The following is a 25,720-nucleotide window of genomic DNA, read 5'->3' as shown; positions in this document are numbered from 1 at the left end:
ATGAATAGCAATACATGAACTAAGAAAAATTACGACCTGTTTAATAAAGATTTAAGACCTACAACACAATATTTCAGTAAATGTAAGACTTTTTAATGCCTAAAATTTGGATTTTGAGATTTAAGACATTTTAAGACTCCACAGAAACCCTGTTATATTAAGTGGCTTTAACTAAATGTGTAATTACACTTAAATCAGTAATTTGTTACAATGTACTTATTGTGTAAATACATGTTTACATTGTACTTATGTTTGATTAAATTACATTTATAATTACAACACCATCCCTTACCTTACCTTACCTTAACCCACCCTTAAACCTACCCAAACCACTAAACCTGTCTCTAACACTACCTGTAGTCCACCATTGTGTTTATTTTTTGATTTAAGTACCTAATAGTTAACTTCACTTTATATAAAGTGGGATCTCTATATTGTTATAACCTGTAATGGACATGACAAGGCTCACTTCACACAGAAAAAAAATGACTTTGGACACCAAATGTACCTGCAATTATAAAATCCCCCACATAATCCTTTGATTCTGAGCGAAGCATGAATTAAGCAGCTGCTGCAGTGTTCTAGACCTGAACTCTGCATGTGTTGTGTTTATATTTTGTCTGAATCTCTCAGGGATACGTTGCCAGGTACTGTCTGTGATTGACCACGGTATGTACAGTTGTAATCGGGATTTTGTGGTGGACTCCAGGTGTGACTACACCTGCGACGAAGGTTATCAGATTGAGGGAGATCGCTACCGCTTGTGCCAAGAAGATGGAAAGTGGAGCGGCACAGAACCCACATGTGCAGGTAGAGTACAGTCATCTAATTGCAGATTAATCTAGATTTACAAAATTTGTGGAAAAAAAAACCAAGCCTTAATTAGATTTTCTGAAGCAACTATTCTCAACGTCAAAAGTTATATAAATATTTCAGCCAAAAATTAAGAGTTGGCGATTTTTTTTTCTGAAGAACTCTGATTTTGACTGAAATTGCAGTCCTTGGCAATTCATTAAAAAACAAAATAATAATAATAATAATAAATTAATTAAGTAATTAATAATAAAAAATAATCATTTAATGGCTACCAGCACTTTGAGAGTCAAAAAAAACATATACAGGCTAAACAAAATGAATATCTGTGGCTCCTGATGATACTTTGAGATCTTATGAAGCAAATCAATCTCTGTCACGTAATATACACATGTGAGAGAAAACACAGAATATGCCTCTTATTCAGTTTACACTACACATACACTGTCAAAACAACTCACCGATTTCAGGTTTCACATGCCAATGCAATTATTTACACACATTTTCAATAAATCAGAATGTAACATTTCATTAAATATGTACCGTTTCAGATTATGACCCTCCCAAACTGAAATGTCCTTTGTCCAGAGAGAAGGTAGCAGAACCAGGAAAACTAACCGTCATGGTTTCCTGGGATCGTCCTGTAGCTAAAGATACAGCTGATCGAGCATTACGGTATGTGGATCACAGTTTATGCAAGACATCCCAGTTCTTTTCAAAGATACCAAGTTGCCTGCCGTAAATGACCTTTTTGTAATCTCTCATTAGGGTTTTGCGGAATGGACCAGAGTCGGGATCTGACTTTCCTGAAGGAACACATGTGGTTCGATATAAAGCCTATGACCAGGCTGGCAACATGGCGACCTGCAAGTTTACAGTCCACGTTGAAGGTAAAACCAGTATAGAATTGTTATTATTATGCGAAATTTGATGTAATCTCAACTGAAACATGAAGAGAGGATGGGACACAAAGTTGATCCTCCCCTTTAAAAAAAAAAACAGCCAATAGCGTTTTGTTTTTTCTCACAGCTCTTCCAGTGAGAGTGGTTGAGCTTAAGCGCATTAAATAAAAAACAAATGAGAAGTGTATTAAAGGGGGCGGGACATGTCAGATACTAGACAGCATTTGATTGGTCAAGTTGATTAAAAACTAAAGTATGAGGTGACATGAAAAAAATCTATTTATGCGGAAGTGACAAACTGCAGGCTTTGGGTGTTTATATCAGGTTTATATCTTAGAAACTCAAATCTGTCATCTAAAAATGGGACCTTTAGAGAAAATTTTACTCAAATGAAAACCCTGTCATTTACTCATGTTGTTTCAAACGCTTGAGACTTTCTTAACGCTAACCTGTTCCTTGGATCATTTTGACCTGAAAACGTTTTTTTTAAATATTGTATATTTATCGGGAGAGGATTTCATGCTGGAACACTTTGGTCACCAAGCTGGGAGGGATGGACGAAGGTTAAATGAAAACACAAATATTGAACCCCATTGACAAATTTTAATATCTATATATATATATATATATATATATATATATATATATATATATATATATATATATATATATATATATATATATATATATATATATATATATATATATATATATATATATATATATATTATTAATAATATTAATAATCATAAAATACAATTTAATGTTGACAGAATATAGATTTTTGGTTGATGTTTTGGTTGAGCTTTAACTACAGCTGAAATTATCAAAATAAGACTAGAATAGTTTTGAATGTACTTCTATATACACAGTCTGATGGTCTACATTTCTTTAACTGTTTTTTTCTCTCTCAGTGAGACGCTGTCCAAAGCTGAAGCCGCCGATGCATGGCTATCTGACATGCTCATCTGATGGGAATAATTATGGGGCTATATGTGAATACCACTGTGATCCTGGCTTTGAAAGGACCGGTTTTGTGACACGCGTTTGTCAGCTCAACCGCAGCTGGTCTGATGAAGCAGCTCAGTGTGTATGTGAGTATGTGCTTTTTTATTATTATTATTTTCATTTATTAAATATTAGCAATTTATAAAAAAAATTATAATATATTTAATATTTTTATGTATTATATTATTTCATATATGCATGTAATCATTTTATTTATTCATTTATTTCTGGTAAACTTTAAACAAAATACTTTATCACATTTTGCTTTCTGCATCAAATTTAATTGTATATACATAGAAATCATATTAAATAAGAATAAGAATCATATTAAATCATATTATTTAAGAGACTAATGTTTTAACCCTTTAGCTGTCTCCCCATATTTGAGTTAAATGAGATAGTCTGACAAGATAAGTTCAGATTTAGACAAAATAAATAAACAAATGTTTACATATATTTATACTGATATATACTCACCAGCCACTTTATTAGGTACCTCTGTCCAACTGCTTGTTAACGCAAATTTCTGATCAGCCAATCACATGGCTGCAACTCGATGCATTTAGCCATGTAGACAGGGTCAAGAGATCTGGTGCAGCCCAAACTGAGCATCAGAATAGGGAAGAAAGGTGATTTAAGTGTCTTTGCATGTGGCATGGTTGTTGGTACCAGACGGGCTGGTCTGAGTATTTCAAAAACTTCTGATTTTCACACACAACCATCTCTAAGGTTTACAGAAAATTGTCCGAAAAAAAGAAAATATCCAGTGAGCGGCAGTTCTGTGGGCGCAAATGCCTTGTTGATGCCAGAGGTCAGAGGAGAATGGCCAGACTGGTTTAAGCTGATAGAAAGGCAACAGTAACTTAAATAACCACTTGTTACAACCGAGGCAAGAGACACATCCAACCTTGAGGCAGATGGACTACAGCAGCAGAAGACCACACCGGGTGCCACTCCTGTCATCTAAGAACAGGAAACTGAGGCTACAATTCGCACAGGCTCACCAAAATTGGACAATAGAAGATTGGAAAAACGTTGCCTGGTCTGATGAGTCTCAATTTGTGCTGCAACATTCGGATGGTAGGGTCAGAATTTCGCATCAATAACATGAAAGCATGGATCCATCCTGCCTTGTATCAACGGCTCAGGCTGGTTTTGGTGGCACACCAATACACCACATTTTCTTGGCATACTTTGGGCGCATTAGTATCAACTGAGCATCATGTCAACGCCACAGCCTACCTTAGTATTGTTGCCAACCATGTCCATCCCTTTATGACCACAGTGTACACATCTTCTAAAGGCTACTTCCAGCAGGATAATGCGCCATGTTATAAAGCGCGAATCATCTCAAACTGGTTTCTTGAACATGACAATGAGTTCACTGTACTCAAATGGCCTCCACAGTTTCCAGGTCTCAATCCAATAGAGCACCTTCGGGATGTGGTGGAACGGGAGATTCGCATCATCAATGTGCAGCCGACAAATCTGCAGCAACTGCGTGATGCTATCATGTCAATATGAACCAAAATCTCTGAGGAGTATGTCCAGTACCTTATTGAATCTATGCCACGAAAGGTGTACCTAATAAAGTGGCTGGTGAGTGTATTTATGTAAAATGAAGTCATGTCGTCTCTATTTGCTGTGTGAAATGTTTATTTTTGTTACAGTAATGGACATAAAAACAGATGTGAGATCAGCTGGCGCTCTGCTCGATCAGTTTTATGAAAAAAGAAGACTTCTTGTTGTATCTACACCAGATAACGGTAACCAGAAATACAGACTTCAGAACATGATGCTGCAGGTATTACAGATACACTTTTGATCAAATCTTCATAAGAAAGTTTTTTAGCTGGAAAACTTCACATGTGTGTGTTTGTGGGAATGTTGTGACAGAAGGCTGGTTGTGGTCTGGATCTGCGTCATGTGACTGTGATCGAGCTGTTAGGAAGTCCTCCTCGAGCAGTGGGCCGCATTAAAGAACAGCGTCTACAGCCTGAGGTTATTGAGGATCTTAGGTAACTTACTAAATATTTACAGTTGTATGTATTTATATGCATTTAAATGTTGAAGATGTTCTTAAAATTAATTATTTGCACTTTTAATGTTCATGATAATTAATCTGTGTACATTTTTGGCTTCATCACCTATCAATATTTGCTTTGTTACTGGAAAAAAGGAACCTCAAATTAACATTGCTGGTAGTAATGACACATTTTTAAGTAAAATGGCATCTAAATTTGATTTCATCACAATTCCAGTCTAATTTTTATTCAAGACCAGGCCTTATTTTGATAAAAGCCACATGACAGTCTTGGACAAAATACTTTTACAAAGAGTTTTTCGACAACAGCAGCTATGTGTCCATCCATGTTTTATTTGGGAGAGGAAAACGATTCCATTTACACCATTTAAAAATAGTAGTATTTCTACTGGAAATAGTGGCAAATATATTTGCACCTCGGTAATTGTAGTAGGAAACAATATAAAACAGTATTAATAATACCATATTGAGTGTAATTGACAATTTATCAAATGGATGCTGCTTTTATGGTTGCCCAAACCTCTATTTTTATTATTGATTATTTGCACCAGTTTCCGAGGAAGCAACTTTTTTCCTTCTGGACACATACGATATATCTGTCACGTACTTACAAATTATTAGTGACATTCCATTTAAAGTGTTCGCTTACCCAAAAATTGAGATTTAATCACACGGTTCAGACCATCCAAATTGTCGAGACATTTTTTTTTCTTTAACAAGAATCTGACTTTACATTTACAGCTCAGGGTGTCCGTGGATCCTTATGAAGTCTTAAATCTCATAGTAAAAAATAAGGCCTTAATTAGTCTAAAAATGTCTTTAGTTTCAGAGGTCTTAAAAATGCAATCGATCAAACCCTATAAAGAAGATTTTGTTTTCATTTTGAAATCTAATTTTGAAAATACATGCTCGCAGGGATTTTGTTGACAATTGATGTTCGTGGGGATTTCACTGTATAATGGCTTATAATAGCCGTGTCAACCTGACATTGACAAATAAAGAACGCAAAGTCTGACGATTTTTTGCATGACCAGGTGGACTGGTGACTATTTAAAAATAGCAGTATTTTCTAGTGGAAATAATGGCAAATATATAGGCACCTCAGTATTGTTGTGGGAAACAATATAATTAATAAATATGGTATTAATAATACCATATTGAGTGTAAATGACAATTTATCAAATGGATGCAGCCTTTATTGGGACATATAACTTATAACCTTTCTACTGGTTGCCCAAACCAAATTGATTATTTGCACCAGTTTCTGAGCAATTATTTTTCTCTTGGACACATACGATTTATCTGTCACTTACTTGCTAAATATTTGTGACATTCCAATTATTTGTATTATTTAAAGTGATCATTCACCCAATAATCAAGATTTAATCAACCGGTTCAGACCATCCAAAGTGTGGTGAAATTTATTTTTTCTTCAACAAGAATACGTTTACATTTACAACTCAGTGTGTCCGCAGATCCTTATGAAGTGTTAAATCCCATAGTATAAAAATAAGGCCTTAATTAGTCTTAAAATGTCTTTTGTTTTGGTCTTAATACAATCAATCCAACCACGTAAAGATTTTGTTTCCATTTTGATTTTGAAATCTATTTTAATCTCTTCGTCTATCATCACGCAGAACAACATAGGCAGAACCAAAGTCCTTTATAGTCTTTGGTGCAACCTAATAAAATACATGATCGCAAGGATTTTGTTGACAATTGATGTTCGTGGGGATTTCACTGTATAATGTCTTATAATAGCTGCGTCAACCTGACATTGACAAGTAAAGAACTAAAGAACGCAAAGTCTGATGATTTTTTGCATGACCAGGTGGACTGGTGACTATTTAAAAATAGCAGCATTTTCTAGTGGAAATAATGGCAAATATATAGGCACCTCAGTATTGTAGTGGGAAACAATATAATTAATAAATATGGTATTAATAATACCATATTGAGTGTAAATGACAATTTATCAAATGGATGCAGCCTTTATTGGGACATATAACTTATAACTTTTCTACTGTTTGCCCAAACCTCTATTTTTATTATTGATTATTTGCACCAGTTTCTGAGCAATTATTTTTCTCTTGGACATATACGATTTATCTGTCACTTACTTGCTAAATATTTGTGACATTTCAATTACCTGTATTTTTTAAAGTGATCATTCACCCAATAATCAAGATTTAATCAACCGGTTCGGACCATCCAAAGTGTGGTGAAATTTATTTTTTCTTCAACAAGAATACGTTTACATTTACAACTCAGGGTGTCCGCAGATCCTTATGAAGTGTTAAATCCCATAGTATAAAAATAAGGCCTTAATTAGTCTTAAAATGTCTTTTGTTTCGGTCTTAATACAATCAATCCAACCACGTAAAGATTTTGTTTCCATTTTGATTTTGAAATCTATTTTAATCTCTTCGTCTATCATCACGCAGAACAACATAGGCAGAACCAAAGTCCTTTATAGTCTTTGGTGCAACCTAATAAAATACACGCTCGCAGGGATTTGGTTTTCATAATTCATGTTCGTGGGGATTGAACATTAATTATGTTCATTAATTATCACTGTATAATGACTTGTAATAGCTGAGTCAACTTGACATTGACAAATAAAGAACTAGAGAACACATAGTCTGACATTTTTTCACATGACCACCTTGATCAGTGACCAGCTCGCAGTTTTGGCATAGAGACGCCCGCAGACACTTGTCATTGGTGCTGAACTTTTTATAAAGCGATACTATAGTAATAAGATTAGTTTACTAAAGTATAGTTTCCTATAACTTTAAAATGTAAATGAAGCCATAATAAATGTTTTCTTTCAAACTTTTAAAATGATGCATGATAAAAAAATTTTTACGAAAGTTTAAAGAGAAAACAGTCACATGTCAACAAAGTAATCAAATAAGCGTCTATAAAACAATAATAAAAAGCTATACATATTCAATATTGTTATATTTAATTTAATAATCAGCATGTTATTGATATTGCAAAATTATGTTTAGTTAGTGTTGTAAATGCAGTTTGGTTTGATGTTTTTTTTCACATTTTATATGTATTATTAACAGTGTTAAGTATGGTCATTAGTTGTGCTGCATCCTTTTTTTTGTGCAAATTCTGTACTATAAAATCGGACTTAAATTTCATTCTGTGTGGTATTAAAAAGTCTTAAATATAACTCTTAGCAACCTGCAGATACCCTGATTCAGAATGGAAACATGGCTAGTGCTTTTATGCTGAAGGAAGTCATTTTGCTGATGCACATCTCTATGCATGCATGTTTCCAATCTAATGTATGCCTGCATGTGTTATTTGTTTGTCTGTAACAGACAGGCGCTGCATATCTCTATGGCATATTTCACCATGGTTCTTCTGGATGAATATGGTGTGGATCGTGAGCGTTTTGTTAACCCTACCAACTCCGAAGAGCTTTTTTCCTACGTAGACGAGTTTCTGCTCACAGAGGAGGAGCGAGAGAGACTGGAGATGAACGGGGACTTCTGTGACTGACCAACTAAAATGTTCATCAACAGGTCAACAGGTCATCAACATACATGCACCTCAAGAATCTCCTAAATAACTACACACTTGAGGTATTGTTAACAGAGAATCACAGCTGGAAATGTGATTTGGAACAGGTTTTAATCTGCCAGTGGAAAACTGCCAGGTGAGGTTGCAAAAGATACATATTCTAAAGAAAATATTTTTAACTAGGGCGATACAGGAAAAAATGATCACAATATAATGTTTAATATCATTCGGTATCGATAATTATTGACAGATTTTTACAATCCGATTAGGAAAATTAGGATTTTTTTATTTAACCATTTTACTTCAATTTACCAACATTACTAAAGGCAAATAGTTTTAATAGTCAGAAATAACAAAAATAAACAAAAAAAATCTTGTCTCTTATGTCTCATAATAAAATAAACATAAGTGCTAAAGAGACTTAAACTTAATAAATAAAATGTTACAAAGTGTGTGCAATGATAAATTGTAAACGCTGAACAATCAAAGCAAACTTTAAGGGAGATCAACATCTGTATACATAATAATAATAATAATAACACAGTAAACCACTAACTCTTAACAAAAATTATGATAATCAAATCTGAGCTTTCAAATAAAGGAACCAGCCATCATTATTCAAATACATACTGCAGAATTACAAATTGTGAAGTTGACTGACTACATTACCCTTATGTTAAAAACTCTTTCAGATGGGGAGCTAGTGGCTTGGATGTACAAGAAAAGAAACCAAAAAGCCACTCTGGCGACATCCTTACATTCTTTTTTATTTACAATCTCTTCACTGCTGCTTTTGGCTCTAATTTTCGCGTGTGTTGTTATTCTGACCTGAGGTGGCGAAACCCAACCAGAGTCCGTTCACATGCTGGGTGTAAAAGCATGAGCGTGTGGATTCGGTTTCCTTTTCAATGAGCTTTGTGCTCGCACTCCTCTGGTGTCTCTCATAACTAGGTGACCATCAACCATTTTCTTAGAGGATGACAAATGAACAAACCATTGCTGCGGTTTGCATACTAGTTTGTATTTAATAAGAGAATGAAAAAGCACTGCAGTGTTTGTCTGAGTCTGCCATTATTACTGAAATGTGTATATTGCATACAAAGTGTGAAGCAGATTGGTTAGTTCTACTTGCATGAATCGCGGTGCACATGCAGCATTCTGAAATGTTTTCAACTAGGTGCGCCTGGAAAATAATTGGAAATAACCCATAAGCTTAATGGCATTCCTTCCAAGGCACGTGCCCTGCAGCCATATTTTAACTAGGCTATAGCACTTCATACAGAACTTTTCAGAACTAATCGTTATTGACAATGGTGTTCGGTCAATAAATATCGATACTGTTTTATCGGCCCAGCCCTATTTCTAACCATCTATATTCAAGTGCACAGCACATTGTGTGAATTCTTAAAAATATTTAATATTTATTAAAAGATGGTATTTTCAGTTAGCTCCTCAAAACAAGGTGCTTACAATGGAGTACATCAGCATTTAAACATCAAAACACATTGTGGTTAAATATGTCAAACATTCTGAGCTACACATCACATTTAAACTGAACTAAAATATTTTTAAGAACATCATTAGAATGATGATGTACCTGAAAACCTAAATTCTGATACAACATTTATAGGAAATAAATAAAATTCAGATATACACACTTTTTCATTTCATTATTTTGAAACCACCTGAAATGCTTCAAATATAAAATCTCTAAAAAGTCTTGAATTCTTTTTTTATACTGTGATGCATTAATGATCTTGTATTGCACAGCTGCAACTGAGCTACACATAAACGTCGTGGAATGTGTAACCCCCTGTCCTGATCATGATTTGGGAGGTGTTGCGCAATGTCCTTACTTGCCCTTTCCCATGGACGAGCGCAGGGGAAGAGTGCCCTCTGCCCAAGAGTCTGGGTACTGCATCATCTTCTTCCACAGCAAAATCTCCTCACCTGTAGAGTCGGCCATCCACTCCTCCTTTCCCTCCTTCACCGTCACTGCACAGACATCAGTTTCACATGGCTTAATTTCAGCAAAGATGCATTAAAGTGTTCAAGAGTTGCACTTTAGTTTCCAAAAGATATTAAGCAACACAACTGTGCAATTTCACAGAGTTCACCTATGATTTAGACTGAGGGAAGCAAGGAGGAAGTAAGTTTAAAACCCGAACACAAGTAGTCGCAAGAGACACATATAAAGGTATTTTAACACCAGGAGGAAATGGTATTGCATTATGATTGACCAGTTGTGATCAGATATTTAAAGGGTTAGTTCACCCAAAAATGAAGCTTCTGTTTTTAATTACACACAGTCATGTCGTTCCAATCACCCGAGACACAAATTAAGATATTTTAGTAGAAATCCAAGAACTCTCTCATCCTCCATAGACACCAATAGTCCTGAGACCTTCGAAGCCCAGAATAGGAACAAAATAAAAATTGTACAAACATTCCTTGTGCCTTCAGTGGTTCAACTGGAAACATATGAAGCTCCAAGAACACTTTTGTGCACCAAAAACATCTGTAAAAATACAAGTCACTAGCTATGTTTCCATCCAAAAACGCAAATTAAATTTAGGTGCAAAACAGGAATAATCGCATAAAAGACGAGCCAACAAAGCAGCGTTTCCATCCAACGAGTCAAAGAGAACAAAATCGTCACTTCCCGATTAACTGGTGCCAATATACAATGAACGCATTGTGGCGTTTGAATACGTAATAACACTAATATTGAGACGGTTAGGCATTTTAGAATGACCAAAACAACATTTTAGATGTTTTACAATGTTCAGCCTGCTGGTTTATCCATTCACACACATTTTTATCATCACATGATCTCTTATAACAAAATCACATCACTTTTTTAATGCGCATACTGCAATTTGTTCGGTAAAAGTGTTTCCATCGTAGTTTATGCACATGGTTTCTTACCAAATAAAGTTTATCCTACTCAGTTATGCATATGTTTTCATCCGCATTTTCAAAATGTATGCGCATCTTGGTATTTCCATCAACCATTTTTAAAATGGCATATCCAAAATGAGCATACGAACAGGTGGATAAAAACATGGCTAATGTCTTTCATCTTATATCAGGGTGCACATTTACTACAGGCAATACGTTGCTTGTGTGTTGATACAAGCAAACATAGTTTTTATTTTGTTTTTGGAGCTTACAGCTTTCAGTTGAACCACTGAACCCACATGGAAAGTTTTGACAATGTTTTTTGGTTGCTGTTTAGCTCTCAGATTTCATTTAAATGATCTGTTTGTGTTCTGAAGATGAATGAAGGATACAGAGGATTGGAACGACATGATGGGGAGTGATTAATAACAGAATTGTTTGGGTGAACTAACCCTTTAATAATGTATGTTTATACCAGGTGGAAACACATATATTGGTAATTTATGGGAGTGACAACAGAGGTCTTTCAGCTTTCAGTCACTCATCCACACTCAGTTACCTTTTATAAATCTTATCGGTTTCATTTGGAAAAAGCACATTTATTTGAAATGATCTGAGATGCAAACTATTTATTTTACATGCAATTCATGTATGAGGCATTTGGTGAAGTTAAAGACTTAAACACTGTGAAGACCTCTAGCAAGCTTAAACGACAGCTATAATTTTCAGAATTCACAACCATATTTTTGGTGAAGCCCATTTAATATCTTTGATATTTGCTGACGCTGTGTTAAGAGGGAGGTGATCGTCACAACTAGAAAATAGACTTGACAACATCATGCCTCTATAATAAGCTGTTGTGTGAACAGGACATTTGGAGACTCTGGGAGAAGTAAATACAGTCAATTTCCATCACTGAAATAGTGAACCTATTTAAAGATGTCCTTACCTGCTCCCAAGCTGAGACGAACTCCTCCCAGGAAATCATTGCTGGACAGCGTCTCTCTGTCCCAGACAGTGAGCTCCAGACACATGTCCTTCAGCTGCTCCAGACTCAGGTTGTTGTACACAAATGTGTGGTTGTAATTTGGGCTCTTTGTCTTTTTTACCACTGGAGTTTTCTTCTTGGAGGAAGACTTGCTCTTTGATGGCAGCAGATACCTGAGGGATAGAATGATTGGCAGAGGTATTAGTAGAAATACACAAACAAAAACTTTAGCGGAGGTGATGAAACAGATGTTTGCATACCCTTTCACAAAGGAATCACATGTGCCTCCAGCTTTCATGGCTGTCAGATTTTTGGCTTCTTTGATCAACACGTGTAACTCAGAACCATCAGCAGGTTTGCTCTTTTTCCCTATTAGACGAAAAGATAAGTACACAAGGTAAAAACTAAGTCAACCTAAAAATACAGGTTCTTAAGGGTTCTTATTAGTGATGGAACAAGAACCACATTGGCTTCCTGAAAGCACATTTCCGTTCAAGAGCATTTCTAATCAATAATCTAAAGAACCTTTTAATACAAAAATAAATGTGCAATGGAAAGTTTCCATGGATTTTAAACGTTTCTTCAATGCATTAGTTCCTGCCTTTTTCAGCAGAGCTGGTTCCAGTGGTTTAATTTATATCATTTTAATAATACAGATTTATCATATATTTATTTTAATGCACTATTTATGACATGATTACATCATTTGCAGTGCTCCATGTGAGCAAACAGAGTTAAAATAGTTTGGCTTGTTTTACTCGTACTCTGATTTGAGGAACTTTCTGGACAGCATCATGAACAAACTTGGCTTATAAATACATCTGTGTTATAAGCTAATATGAACAGTTAAAACTGATTAACAACTGTTCAGGTTACAGCAGGCCTCTTTTTAAAGGTTTGTCAATTATTGCTAAAAATTAATGTCCTGTTGGCACCTACAATGAAAATAATCTTTTGTGAGCTGTTTAGACAGAACTATGTGTAGGTATAGTGTGTCCACAGTCAAAAACACAATAAGTCTATTTTTTTAAATATCCCGACATTAAAACAGGATCCAAATCCCTCCCATTTTGAGGCTCACCGAAACATTACGTAGGAGTGTGGTTCCACGCCCACCAAATTGATTGACAGCCTTGTATTAACATGTCTCCATAGTAACGCGTATAATCACATCAACAAGACAGGACTTGCGCAAAGCAACTGGAATTAAAGATCTGTTCAGCTCTCTGTGATCATCAATCATCATCAAATGTGATCAAGAATAAATTTTTACAAGTTTAAAACATTTTTAAAACAGTGCATGTTTGTAATGAATTACAGCGATTTAGATCAGCTTTACTTTATCACCACAGCCGCGTGGCAGAACAATTATATAAGACGACACTTCAATTCCGGTTTGTGGACGTTAAATCAGGTTTATTTTGTACATTAACATAACGTATAGCCATACAGCAGTGGGCATTAATGTGTATCCTGTCACATTTGCATGCAAAAAAGTTAAATGTGTGTGCTGTGTGTCTGTATTTGAGTGAACTTTGTTCATTGTGTGTGACTCATCGAAAAGCTTGATTTATTTCTCACAAACATTATGTGAGATCTGCTTCCTTCATGTCTGTCACTGTGCCGTTTATCTGACGTAGTCGAAACAGAGATTGAGGCACACACTTACAGGCACGTGGGAACGGTGGGTGGGGAGAACCAGCATTAAAGGCACAGGCCACAAACACAGCTACATAGTGTTTACAGCAGAAAATCCAATATTCTGAAAGGTATAATAAATAATCTGATGGGTGTTTTGAGCTGAAACTTTACAGACACATTCTGGAGACACAAAAGACTCATCTTGAATCTTGAAAAAGAGATAAAATAGGTCCGCTTTAAAAATAAATAAATAATCTAGAACCAGGCTGCTGCACTCCTTTAAGAATTCCTATTTTAGTATAGATGTTTTTTCTGTGTTTTCCCTTACCTTTCCCTTTAGAGTCCTCTGCATTTGGGGCATTTGGTGTAACGTACTTCAATGAAATGACCAGCTCTCCTTTGTATTGATCAAATGGAAATAATAGTGACTGGGGAACTGCCTATGAACAAAAAAAAAAAAAAAGTAGAAATGTAAAATGAATAGAGTGATGCATTTCTGTGGAATCAGAAGAACCATAAAAGCTGATTACCTTTCCTCTAAGGGCCATGCACTCTTCATGTGCAGAGTCAATATCATAGCTATCCATTAGTACCTCAACCTCACCCAGAAATGCATTGTGGCCAAAGCGGTCGTAGTGCCAAACTGAGAGTTGAAGCGTGCGAGTCGTCAGCTGGGTGCGGCTGATGGAATACTAAAGCAAACAAGCACAAGACAGCTTGTCATGATTGAATGTTTTTTTCAAATTAAAATGTTGCCATGTAAGAGCTTGTTTAGTTTTTTTTTTTTTTGTGAACTGCGCATGTTGTTTACTCTAGATTAACATAGGGCAAGCATAAGAAAGAACTAATATTTGTCTCGCTGTGACTCTGCCATAACATGGTACTTATCTTGTGTGTCAATATAAAGCCCATTCGAAACCAGATGTTAAGTTTGCAGTGTTTTAATTACCTGCCATTAAAGCACAGTATATCGAGTTAGGTTCCTCAGCTGTATCAGCTTTAGTTCATTTTCTTAGCTTGGAATGATAAAGACTTGAATGATAAAGAGTTTAGCTTTGCTGTGGAATCAATGCATTTCATTAAAATACCTTCAGTGTTTCCTTAAAACTGGGATTGATGTTGTTATGTTTGATTGAGGTTTTCTTCTTGCTCTTGTCTGGAAGGAGATAAGCCTTCACGTATCTGAGAAAAGAAATCAAGCAACCGTGAGAGTTCAGCAGCCTTCTAAATAGAGTGATTTTCCTTCTGTATTGTGGATATGCAATGGTAGGATTCAGGATGGAAAATTATTATTCTTGGAAGATGGTAAAGAGACCCTTTCAGGAAATCACTTGGAAATCCCTTCACGCAGGCTGTGTGGAGGCCCACTTACGGGTTGCACTTCTTTTTTGCTGGATCAGCGTAAGCCAGCCCTTTACACTCATGGACCATGACAGACAGGCCTTGGCTGGGTTCATCATAACTGAGAGAGAAGACGATTTCTCCACTCACTTCCACATGGTCATAGTCTCCCGCTTCACTGTACACACTCATCATACTGCCAAGAGTCGTCTGTGAAAGAATAAAAATAAACCGCCCAATAAATTCAAGTGTCTAATAATAAATGTTACATGGTGAATAAAACATAATAGATTTTGCCTTGACAAATGCCACTTTGTTTTAATTGTATAATGTTTATCTATACACACACACACAGTGTCTCAAAAAAAAAAAAAAGCAATAATATACAAAAATAAGACTGCTTATTGTACTACAGGAATAAGAATGACTAAATTTCGTACAGGAATAACATCGCAATCTGTGCATTAGAATAATCATTTTACTTTCCTTGGCGATGACGTAATGATGGCATAAACAACGTATTTATTTATAGCTGCATAAGGCTTAAATAAAAATGGTGTTTTCGAACGAAGATATGTGTTTGATCAAAGGTTTACGAGAACTGAAAGGCTCCAGTACTTCACGTTTTCTTCACGGACAAAAGGTGGATTGGATTACTTGTTGGTAAAAATTGATCGCACTGGATCAGTATGTTGTGTATATTCAGTGATAATTAAACAGAAAGCACATGTCATTATTGAAGATTGTTCCCATCCTTTAAATACAAAATTTCAGCTCTTGCTATTAAAACGACATTTTAGCCAACCTCAAGTAAAGAAAAATGTATATCAAATGTCCTTTGTGCCGACAGCCATTAGAATTTTAGGTACTGGGTTTAAGTATGTATAGGGTTTTCAATTGAGTTTTTAATGTGATGACATTGAATAGATTTAGTTTTTTTTGATATGTGTAATTTGAACGCTGATGTGGTTGTGGTGAAGGCACAGATAAATTTCCACTTGTAACAAAGTGGTGATATAAATCAGGTGAGATAGAAAACATACATTTCATCTATTTGCCATCTAATTACAAAATATAATTAAAGTTAAAGGTATTTTATTGAAATTCTGACAGAATTAATTTTGCTTGGATTTTTGAGACATGGTGTGTATATATAGGGATGCTCTGATCAGGATTTTTCCAGCAGATACAAAATGCCAATTCCTGGTTCTAGTGATCAGCGATATACCAAGTACCGATTCTCCGTTTCAAGCTCTAAATACCATTGCATAAGCATATTTTCCCTCTGTATACGAGATCTCGGCTTACCTAAGAAAATACATAAAGGATGTTGCATACATGTAAAGGTCAGAAGCAGCTTTACAAAAAATAATCGATAAAATAGATGATGAGGAAAAAAAATAGATGATTGTAAACTCTTAAATAAAAACTTATGATTGGTTCATGAGATCAGTGAGTACTGATCGAGTCGTGAAATGTCATTATCGGCTGATACCGTTCACCGGCAAATTGATCAGAGCATGCCTAATTTATACGTTTAGAATTTATTTAAATTAGTTTATATTAAAATGGGTTACCCTTGAGCCTCCCAGACTTCCCATGCTACTGCCAAATTTCTGCCTGTGAATATTGACCAAGTTATCAATATCTTCCTCCTCCTCATCATCATCCTAGTGAGGAACAGCAATCAAGTTAGTTGCAAAAAAATAAAAATAAAATCACGTGTTACTTTTTTTCTTAATTTCTCTGAAAATAACTTACAGCATTAAGGCCAGGAACAGACTTGCTTCTATCTCCCATAGCGGGTGTAGTATTTTCTGATGCGTCTTCACGCAAATCAAGAGTGGAGGCTGGTTTAATCTCTACAAGAGGACATTTAAAACACAGAGTAAAAAAAAATAACAATGTACACTACCATTCAAAATTGATTTGATCAGAAACACAATAAAAACTTTGAACCCTTTGTTGCAAAATTTATTTCAGCACATGAAAATAGACTTATTAATATTTATTTGTGCTTGGAAACAATTATTATGACAACAGTATGACAATTTTGCATTTTATTCTACATTAAAAAAATATATCTATAATGGGATATACTAATAATACAAACATTACCTGATAGTTTGTGCACTCTTCTCACACTTTTCTTGAAAAGCCCATCAACATCACGCAAGGAGTCCGAGCAGGCATTCATGTGATGAATTAATGAGGCCTTGTTTTGCAGAGAAGATGATGAGTGCAAAAGATGAGCAAACTAGGCCAGAGAAAATCCATAGCTGATGAGTGTGATGACTTACTGTTAACATGAAACACTTACTGTCTCTATGGTAGCAGTGCTGTCACTGTTAACAGTGCTCATCAGGATGGACACAGCAGAGACTTCCGGACTATTGGCTGTCAGTTCCTCTTTTCTAGAAGCAAATCAGACTTGAATCACACAGCTTAATGATAAGACATCTATCTGTGTGTCCCAGACTCACATCTTACCTTTGCATTTGGGGGGTACTGTGAGAGAATTTAGTTTCAGCATGACCGCTGTCCAGACTGGCTTTTTCTATTGATTCTGCGTCGCTTTGTTGTTCCTCATTACCCTCAAGTGAACTGAGAGAAAGAAACAAATCTAAGTATACTGTGTTGTAGAGAACTAGCATCCCAATAATTGCATTTCAAGAGTTCACACTTAGATATTGTTTGACAACTGTTAGCAGGTTTGGCATGCTGTCCTGGGAGAGAACCCTGAGCTCGGAGATAGGTGAGCCCAGGGCTCCCGCCTGGTCCATAGCGCATATGAGGGGAGTATGAGATCAGGTGGTTCTCGAGAGCTCCCCGTGGTAAAGGAAGAAAGGAGGAGAAGGGGTGGATGGGGGGTTTCTTCGGAAAACGAAGATAAGAGAGTAGTTCTAGCTAGGATACTTATAGTGAGTTGGGGTTAATCTGATTGGCTAACTAGTGAATGTAGATGAGTGGCCAGCTGCAGTCAATCATATCACGTGCTCTTCTCGAAATTAGTTTGTGAAACTTCACTTAAACACTTCAACCATAAATGCATAAATGACCAGTGTTGGGGAACGTTACTTTAGAAAGTATTTCAATATTAAGTTACTCCCCCAAAAAATAATGAACTGCGTTACTTAGTTACTTTTTATGGAAAGTAATGCAATATATTACTTTTGAGTTACTTGTGTGTTACTTTTCCTTACCTGGCTGAGGTTTGATCTCTTTCAGAACTCACTGGTGTTTTTTCGCCTTTTAAATAGAGAACCTCTGCATTTAACAACCACCGATATAACCTACATTTTTCCTATATTTTCCTTTAAAAAAATGTAGGATATAATTATATTTTGAGAACTTTCTGAGCCCAGAGCTATACATACAGATTAATGAAAGCGTGTAAAGTAATGTGTTTGCTACTTTTGAATATTTTGTGTTATTAGTTAAGTAAATTCACTGTCCATTAAGATGAAGATGGCAATAAAGCCTAAGAGTACTAACATGAAATAATTTAAGGCAAAAACAGATTTTAAAACTTTAAAATGTTTAATAACAAAATGAACAGTGAGACGATTAAAAACATCCCCAAATCAAAATAAATCTTTGAGCTTTACACATTGAATAAACTGCTTCATGTGGCCTTAACAAATGTGTAAATCGTTTCCCAAAAGAACAGTAGTCGCTTCTACAGTAGACAGTGGCTGGATCTCCTCAACGATAAAAACAATAACCATTTATGTTTATTTTAGTAAAATTAATTGTTTTACTTGGAGAACGTGAATTAATGTCAATCATTTGTTGTTTGGATGGAGGTGGGGTACGGGCGTAGTGTTTTGCATTTTTTTTTTTGTTTTTTGCAGTTGTCAGGAGTTTTTCTAAAGCATAATCTACACTTAACAACAACCCACTTCTTTTCTTCATTCAGTTCAAAATAACAAAAATCCATAGCAAAAACGTAAGTCTCCGGCCTGCCATTGTTTCTGTTTCTGACTGTAGGGATGACAGGCGATTTGTGAATGAATCGCTTATTTTAACCGAATGTTCTAAGTGAACCGGTCGAACCAATTCATTAAATTAAAGGAGTTGTCATGAAACGGTTTGCATCTTCAGTAAGTACTAACATACCGGATACCCCCTCTGACTCGAAATAAACCAATATCCTGAGTTATTCGGTTACTAGAACAGTACATCGACTTATCTGCTTTGAAAAAACAGACCTGATGATGACGATGAGTGTGAGCCGACTGCCTGTTCCCTTGCAGCACGCTCTCTGATTGTATAATTCAACTCGAATAAGGTCATTTTGATTCCGCAATATATTTGCCGTAATATATTTACCTACTTTACATTTTTTAAAACTAACTCAAATATGATTACATTTTTGAAAGTGATGCGTTACATTACTCATTACTTTGGAAAAGTAATAGTATTACTTACAACACGTTACCCCCAACACTCACAAATTTTTTAAAAATTGCTCATCCTAATGTCATTACGACTCTATACTGATCAGCAAATTGACTACATATGCTTGTTTAACTGTTCATTAAAATATGTAATCAGTAAATCGCATGGCAGCAGACATATAGACACAGTAAAGACTATCAGCTCAAATCCAGCATCAGGTGATTTATGTCAAGTGGGCAGTGAGTTTATATGCTGTTATTTTTCCTTATGTCTTGGAGAATATATTAGTTGAAAGGCACTCAAATTAAACAGGTTCGATGTTGCAATTTTCAAATCTATTTGATTTTGTGTGTCTTCTTGTAATCAAACATCATTAAGTAAAACCTTCACCTACTGCAGCTTAATGTCTATGGACATGATTGTGGTACAGCAAAGACCTGTTAAGTTTCTCTAAATATTTGTGTGTAATTGCAGTGATATAATGTTGAATAAATATTAACAGAATTTGCATTTTGGGAAAGCTATCTCTTTAACACAGAACTGTGTGGCTATTAATAGAGCAAAGTGATATGATAAAATCATCGACGAGATGATGATAAAAAGTGGTAAATATTTAAATGCAGCACTTTACATTGTTTGATCAGTATAAACATGAGACTACATTACACACCTCTTATTGGCAAGTGCAATGTCCTTTAGTCTTGGTTTGGCCACAGGCGCAGCTTGGCTGGAATTCAGCTCAACTTTGTTTAATAGTATTTCCCCAGCTGTCTCATGCTTTTTACCTGGAACAGAGAGATGTAAATTTCAGAATAGGGAAGTGGTGTATAATGATTAATCTCAACAAACTGCCAGCCATTTAACCCTCAAGTAAACAGAGGACTCATTCTCTTCTCCTGTTCACACACACAAAAAAATCAGCTTTCCACCCCTTGTAAAAACAGAAAGTTGAAGTCAGTTCACATTGCTCTATCATCAGACCGTCTGGCTTCCTGCACTCACTCAGAGGCCTCTTCCTGAGGGACACCCGCACTAAGTCATGTCCAGGTGCTGAAGAGAAGCGGTTAACCCTCTCGTCAAAGAACCAGTCTCCAGTGCTCATCTTCAGGTCTCTGAGAGAGAGAGGGAGGAAGAAAAAAAACTTTTGTTGAACATTAACTTTTTCCATTAAGCATGGGCCTCATTTTCCAGCCTAATGTGCCTCTTAATGACAGGTTTCTGAATAGATTGAGGCCAAAGAGCGGGATGCTGGGAGCCATGGGGTGCACACTCACATCTCTTTGGCACACACTGTGCACACCCATGATCCATTGGGTCGAACAGATTGGCATTTTTTGCAAACTTGATGTTTGCATGCCCTGCACTGGCTGCCACTGCCACTCAGAAGGCTCAAGGCCTCCTGGCAGCGACCACAGCTGCGCTCACTGTATTTCCCACTGCCACGTTTCGCACCCTTTCTTCTGATGTCCAGAAACTCGGCTTTCAGCTTCCTATGAGAACATAATTAAGTATATAATTATTACACAGAATTATTTGCATGACCAGCATCCTTTTCTTAAATACAAAAATTGTACAAAAAGTACAAAATCGGGTCTGAGCCCTAAATAATGTGACTGATTTCTTAAAATAAAATAAATATTCTATAAATAGAATATATAAATATTCTAGTAATAAATATAAATATTTAACCGAGTTATATTGTTTTGATTTTGTTCACTTATTTATATATACACAACTGAAGACAAAATTATTAGCCATCCTATAATTTTTTTATTATTTTTCTTCAATATATAAGGGACAGAGAGAAAAATTCATTCAACATTTTTATATAAAATAATTTTAATAATTAAGTCCAATAACCAATTCATTTAGCCTTTGCCATGATGACGGTCTCTAATTTTTCTAGTCATTTTGCAAGATATTCGTTTTCAGCTTTAAGTGTAATCTTAAGCTCAAAGGCTTACATATGTTAATTAGGTTAAGTAAGTCATTGGACAACAGTGGTTTGTTCTGTAACCAATTGAAAAAATAAAGGAACTAACAAAATTAACCTTAGCGCATCCATCCATCCACCCATCCATCCATCCATCCATAGCGCTCAGCGCCTCACAAATCTCTCTTTTAAATTCATATCGTAATAGGAAGCTATACAATATTATATTTGTGCATATACATTAGATTAGTCAGTACTAAAGGCAAATCTAAAGCTTATCCAGCAAAATAACTTATAACGGTCCAAAAACTAGTACACCCAAATTTATATGTTATAGAAAAATATTAAATACAAATTTAGTTGAAATTTTGTAGGTTGTAATTTTTTTTTCAATATTTTGCTTAAATTTTATTGATTATCTTCCAATTTTTTAATATGTTTGGTGACTAAAATATTATTTTAAGAAATATATCTGTTCGATAAATCTATTTTGTTTAAATGCCCCAAAATACATTGCCTACATTCACTGAGAAATGGATAAAATATTCATTTTCAAAATGGCGTGTACTCAATTATGCTGACCACTGTATATCCAGAAGAAAAATATAATAAAATATACTGTGATATTGTTTCGTTGCTCTGAAACATCAGTGAGAAGACATTTGAAAAACGTATTAATATTTCACTGGAGAGAGAATAATTTCTTTATCTGTGTATATAACTGAAATAAATATATAATATTATTATTACTATTACCAAATATACCACAAATTAAACAGTGATAAGTTAGCTTTAGTTAAATAATCATTAAGTAAGGGTTATTTTGAGACCCAAAAATGATATTAACACTGTAAATGATCAACACATGATGACAACTTACGTTGTAACTTTTAATTTAGTAACACAAGTTAATCCAGATTTAACATGATATTTTAAGTTTGACCATGTAAGTTGACAACTTTTTTTAATAATACAGATTTAATCATTCAGACTGATTGAGCTGACACTCACTTCACACGCAGGTCTTCCGAATTCCTCAGATCCTCGTCTCGCCGGAGGACTTCTAGTATGAACTCTTGTTCCGACTCAGTCAGAAAGGACACGTTGATCTCCATATTCTGCACCATCTTCATCAGTCAAGCCCTGCTTCTGAGGAATAAAAATCAAACAAACGGCTCAGCATGCATTAAGTCAACAGAATAAGTGTCAACACAAATGCAAATTAAAGAAACTTGTAGAACCACACGTAACACTTACTTTACAGACTAACTTACCAGTGCTGCACATAATAATGAATATAGAAGCTCACCAAACTGAGAAGAACAGGTCATTTGTTTCTCACATATGAAGAGAAGACAGTAATATCTACATAACAAGCGTTACACAAATAAATGGAAGCTCTGCTGTTTGTAAAATGGGTTGAGACCTGGAGCAGAACTGACAAATAAGGGGAGTGACCGTTCTCGGTTTCTCCATGCAGTGTCTGTCAGTATGTCCGAAGATCCTCTAGTAATTAAACAAGCACACAGTGACGCCCTGTGACATGCAGCTCAACATGCAAATGTGCTGGTTAGCAATGGCAGGCAATGGCAATATCACAGAAAGAAAACAGAGATGTTCCCAGCCCTGCATCAACCACATAAATCAAACATAGGCATATTAACTTTAATAAATCCATTTTGAATCTTTATGTTTGCTTTTTATTACTGGAAATCATAGATAATTGCTGAAAGTACGTTTTCCTATGTTACAAGTGTAGGAAACAAATCTATCATGCTTTGAAATGGTGAATAAAAAGTGTTAATAAGTTAAATAAAATAACTTTACAGTGCAGAAAATATACTTATTTGAAGATATAAATACTTTATAATATTAATTTTGTTTAAATTAAACTATTTTAGGGCTGCACGGTGGCGCAGTGGGTAGCACATTCGCCTCACAGCAAGAAGGTTGCTGGTTCGAGCCCCGACTGAGTCAGTTGGTGTTTCTGTGTGGAGTTTGCATGTTCTCCCTGTGTTCGTGTGGTTTCCCCCCTGGTTACCCCCACAGTCCAATGACATGCGGTACAGGTGAATCGGGTAGGCTAAATTGTCCGTAGTGTATGTGTGTGAATGAGTGTGTATAGATGTTTCCCGGTGATGGGTTGCAGCTGGAAGGGTATGTTGATATTTGGTTGATTTTAGGTTGTGTTAGAAAGTGACCAAAATCCAACGTTGAGCCAACATCTTTAACCAATGTCATATTGATGTCAAATACTGATATTTATTTGTCAGGTATGGCAACCAAGATCCAACATCTGATAGACGTCATAGTGGTAACGTCCACACAATGTCAAGCTGTAACATCATTAGACGTTGATATTTGGTTGATTTTAGGTTTGACATTGATGTCAGCCTGACGTTGGGTTCTGATGTCAACCCAATTTTCATTTCCAAATCATGTCCCCACGAGATTTGGGCTCAACCTCAACGTCAATCTGACGTCATGTTGACGTCTAGTGCATGCTGGGTGTTTAAGGCCATTTCGGCCATCATACAGTAAACAGCCGTCATCTTCTAATCAGTGACATGCATCTAAACATTCTATGGGTCAATGCGTGTAAAGATTTTGGACGACATCTTGGAAACTTTTAATGCTTCCAAACAGTTTGCTGCAATTCTAAATCACCCATCTCTTGAGGTAGTTCATTATGATGCGATTTACCTTCTATGTGTGATTTGATTGGACAGGAATCAGAAGACCTAATCTAATCCTAATCTCCCTAGACAGGAAATAATAAAGTAGTGACTGCAGGTTGAAGGAAAATTGTGAAGAAAAAGTACCGATGCTGCACTAAAAATGTACTCGAGGGAATGTAAAAGTTCACATATTTAAAACTACTTAGCAAAGTATGGCACTGTTTTTGCACCTGAACTCTTCATATTCATTCATTCAATTTTGGCTCAGTCCCTTTATTAATCCGGTGTCGCCACAGCGGAATGAACCACCAACTTATCCAGCACATGTTTTACGCAGCAGATGCCCCTCCAGCCACAGCCCATCTTTGGGAAACATCCATACGCACTAACTCACACTCATATGCTACAGACAATTTAGCCTTCCCAATTCACCTGTACCATGTCTTTGGACTATGGGGGAAACCGGAGCACCCGGAGGAAGCCCACGCGAATGCAGGGAGAACATGCAAACTCCACACAGAAACGCCAACTGACCCAGCAGAGGCTCGAACCAGAGACCTTCTTGCTGTAAGGTCACAGAACTACCTACTGCGCCACTGCGTCGCCCAACTCTACATATATAATATAAATATATTTATTTAGCTAAAATATAAATATTTATAAACAAGACTTATCATGCTACCTCTGAATGGAAAAACAGTAGTGGGGAAAACGTTCCCAGAGAGCATGAGAACCTTGTTTTGATTTGTCACAGGCAAAGTTATAGAGAGCTAATGAATAAAATTTATTACTAAAGGCCAACAGAGTCTGGGAAAAGAGGCCAAGCACTGGAATGTCATCAGGAAAAGAGGAACATTCAGTGTGTGTGTATCACAAGAGTTGCCACCCTTTAAGGAAACACAACGATGGGTGGAGGTCTTTAGCAAACCTACATTACTAAATGAGGCACTTATGATAACCATTACCAGTTAAAGACTTGTAAATGTCCTTTGAGATCAACTGGTGACAAAGGGTTGAGTAAAAATATAATAACCTTTCATTAAAACTGGTTTGGTCTACATCCCAAACAAATAGACATTCTGAGGCAAACTTTTCCTCATTCTTTACATGTTTGAGGGAAAACAGAGAGGATTAATGTGAGCACTACAATGAATGGAGCTTCCTCCAGCTATACAGATTCATGCTGCTATTATACACGATGATATTAAATTATGTAATCGAATTTATTAAAAGAATTAAACCAAAGTTGTTCAAGCAAACTAACAGTAAAGTACAAGAACGTTCAAAGGTAACTTGGCACACATCTTTAGATCTTAAATACAGCCCATTAAGACTTAACAATGACAACAATTGAGAAACTCGTTGTATCTCAAAGGAAACTGCAGAAGGCACAATATAAACAAACAGTGTAGTACAGTAAAACACGTCCCTCACATTCAACAAATAAACCTAATAAAAACTTTACGACGTGCTTTTAAAGATTCACTTACCAAAGGCGCAGGGTTTTCTGTCGTTTTGTTCTCCGAGTGA

General features: G+C 35.8%; 2 protein-coding genes across 4 annotated transcripts in view; one reads left to right on the top strand and one right to left on the bottom strand.

The window, feature by feature from the left end:
• srpx2 (sushi-repeat containing protein X-linked 2) overlaps positions 1 to 9,964 on the top strand; it is a 19,041-nt gene extending 9,077 nt beyond the window's left edge. The window contains exons 4-10 of the mRNA XM_056471880.1: positions 634 to 810; positions 1,365 to 1,488; positions 1,582 to 1,703; positions 2,630 to 2,809; positions 4,394 to 4,527; positions 4,620 to 4,741; positions 8,106 to 9,964. Of these exons, the coding sequence (XP_056327855.1) occupies positions 634 to 810; positions 1,365 to 1,488; positions 1,582 to 1,703; positions 2,630 to 2,809; positions 4,394 to 4,527; positions 4,620 to 4,741; positions 8,106 to 8,286 (1,040 nt within the window). The 3' untranslated portion in view covers positions 8,287 to 9,964. The remainder of the gene's footprint in view (positions 1 to 633; positions 811 to 1,364; positions 1,489 to 1,581; positions 1,704 to 2,629; positions 2,810 to 4,393; positions 4,528 to 4,619; positions 4,742 to 8,105) is intronic.
• Positions 9,603 to 25,720, bottom strand: sytl4 (synaptotagmin-like 4). Of its 3 annotated transcripts, none has more exons than XM_056471877.1 (17): positions 25,681 to 25,720; positions 22,524 to 22,661; positions 20,854 to 21,069; positions 20,582 to 20,691; positions 20,250 to 20,364; positions 17,669 to 17,782; positions 17,499 to 17,592; positions 17,297 to 17,393; positions 16,940 to 17,040; positions 16,756 to 16,848; positions 15,210 to 15,388; positions 14,926 to 15,019; positions 14,368 to 14,529; positions 14,166 to 14,277; positions 12,457 to 12,565; positions 12,158 to 12,369; positions 9,603 to 10,302 (listed from the first exon to the last, which is right to left on the bottom strand). In XM_056471877.1, exons 2-17 carry the CDS (start codon positions 22,643 to 22,645, stop codon positions 10,160 to 10,162), a joined length of 2,073 nt encoding a protein of 690 aa, XP_056327852.1. In that variant the 5' UTR covers positions 22,646 to 22,661; positions 25,681 to 25,720; the 3' UTR covers positions 9,603 to 10,159. The 3 variants fall into 3 exon arrangements, with proteins under 3 accessions (XP_056327852.1, XP_056327853.1, XP_056327854.1); XM_056471878.1 differs by lacking the exon at positions 25,681 to 25,720 and adding an exon at positions 22,822 to 23,008; XM_056471879.1 differs by lacking the exon at positions 25,681 to 25,720 and adding an exon at positions 22,787 to 22,804.

The sequence above is a fragment of the Danio aesculapii genome, chromosome 14 (assembly GCF_903798145.1).
Source record: "Danio aesculapii chromosome 14, fDanAes4.1, whole genome shotgun sequence".
Classification (NCBI taxonomy): Eukaryota; Metazoa; Chordata; class Actinopteri; order Cypriniformes; family Danionidae; genus Danio; species Danio aesculapii.
Note: the sequence above shows the minus strand (reverse complement) of the source record. Positions and strands in the feature narration are given on the sequence as shown.

What these genes read in the sequence shown, in the direction of transcription:
- sytl4 (XM_056471877.1), bottom strand. Translation starts at nt 22,645, where the DNA reads ATGAAGATGGTGCAGAATATGGAGATCAACGTGTCCTTTCTGACTGAG. An exon ending in ACAGTGTGTGCCAAAGAGAT is followed by an intron (nt 20,692 to 20,853) that starts GTGAGTGTGCAC and finishes TCTCTCTCTCAG; the next exon opens with AGACCTGAAGATGAGCACTG. An exon ending in AGAGGACTCTAAAGGGAAAG is followed by an intron (nt 12,566 to 14,165) that starts GTAAGGGAAAAC and finishes TTCGTCTAATAG; the next exon opens with GGAAAAAGAGCAAACCTGCT.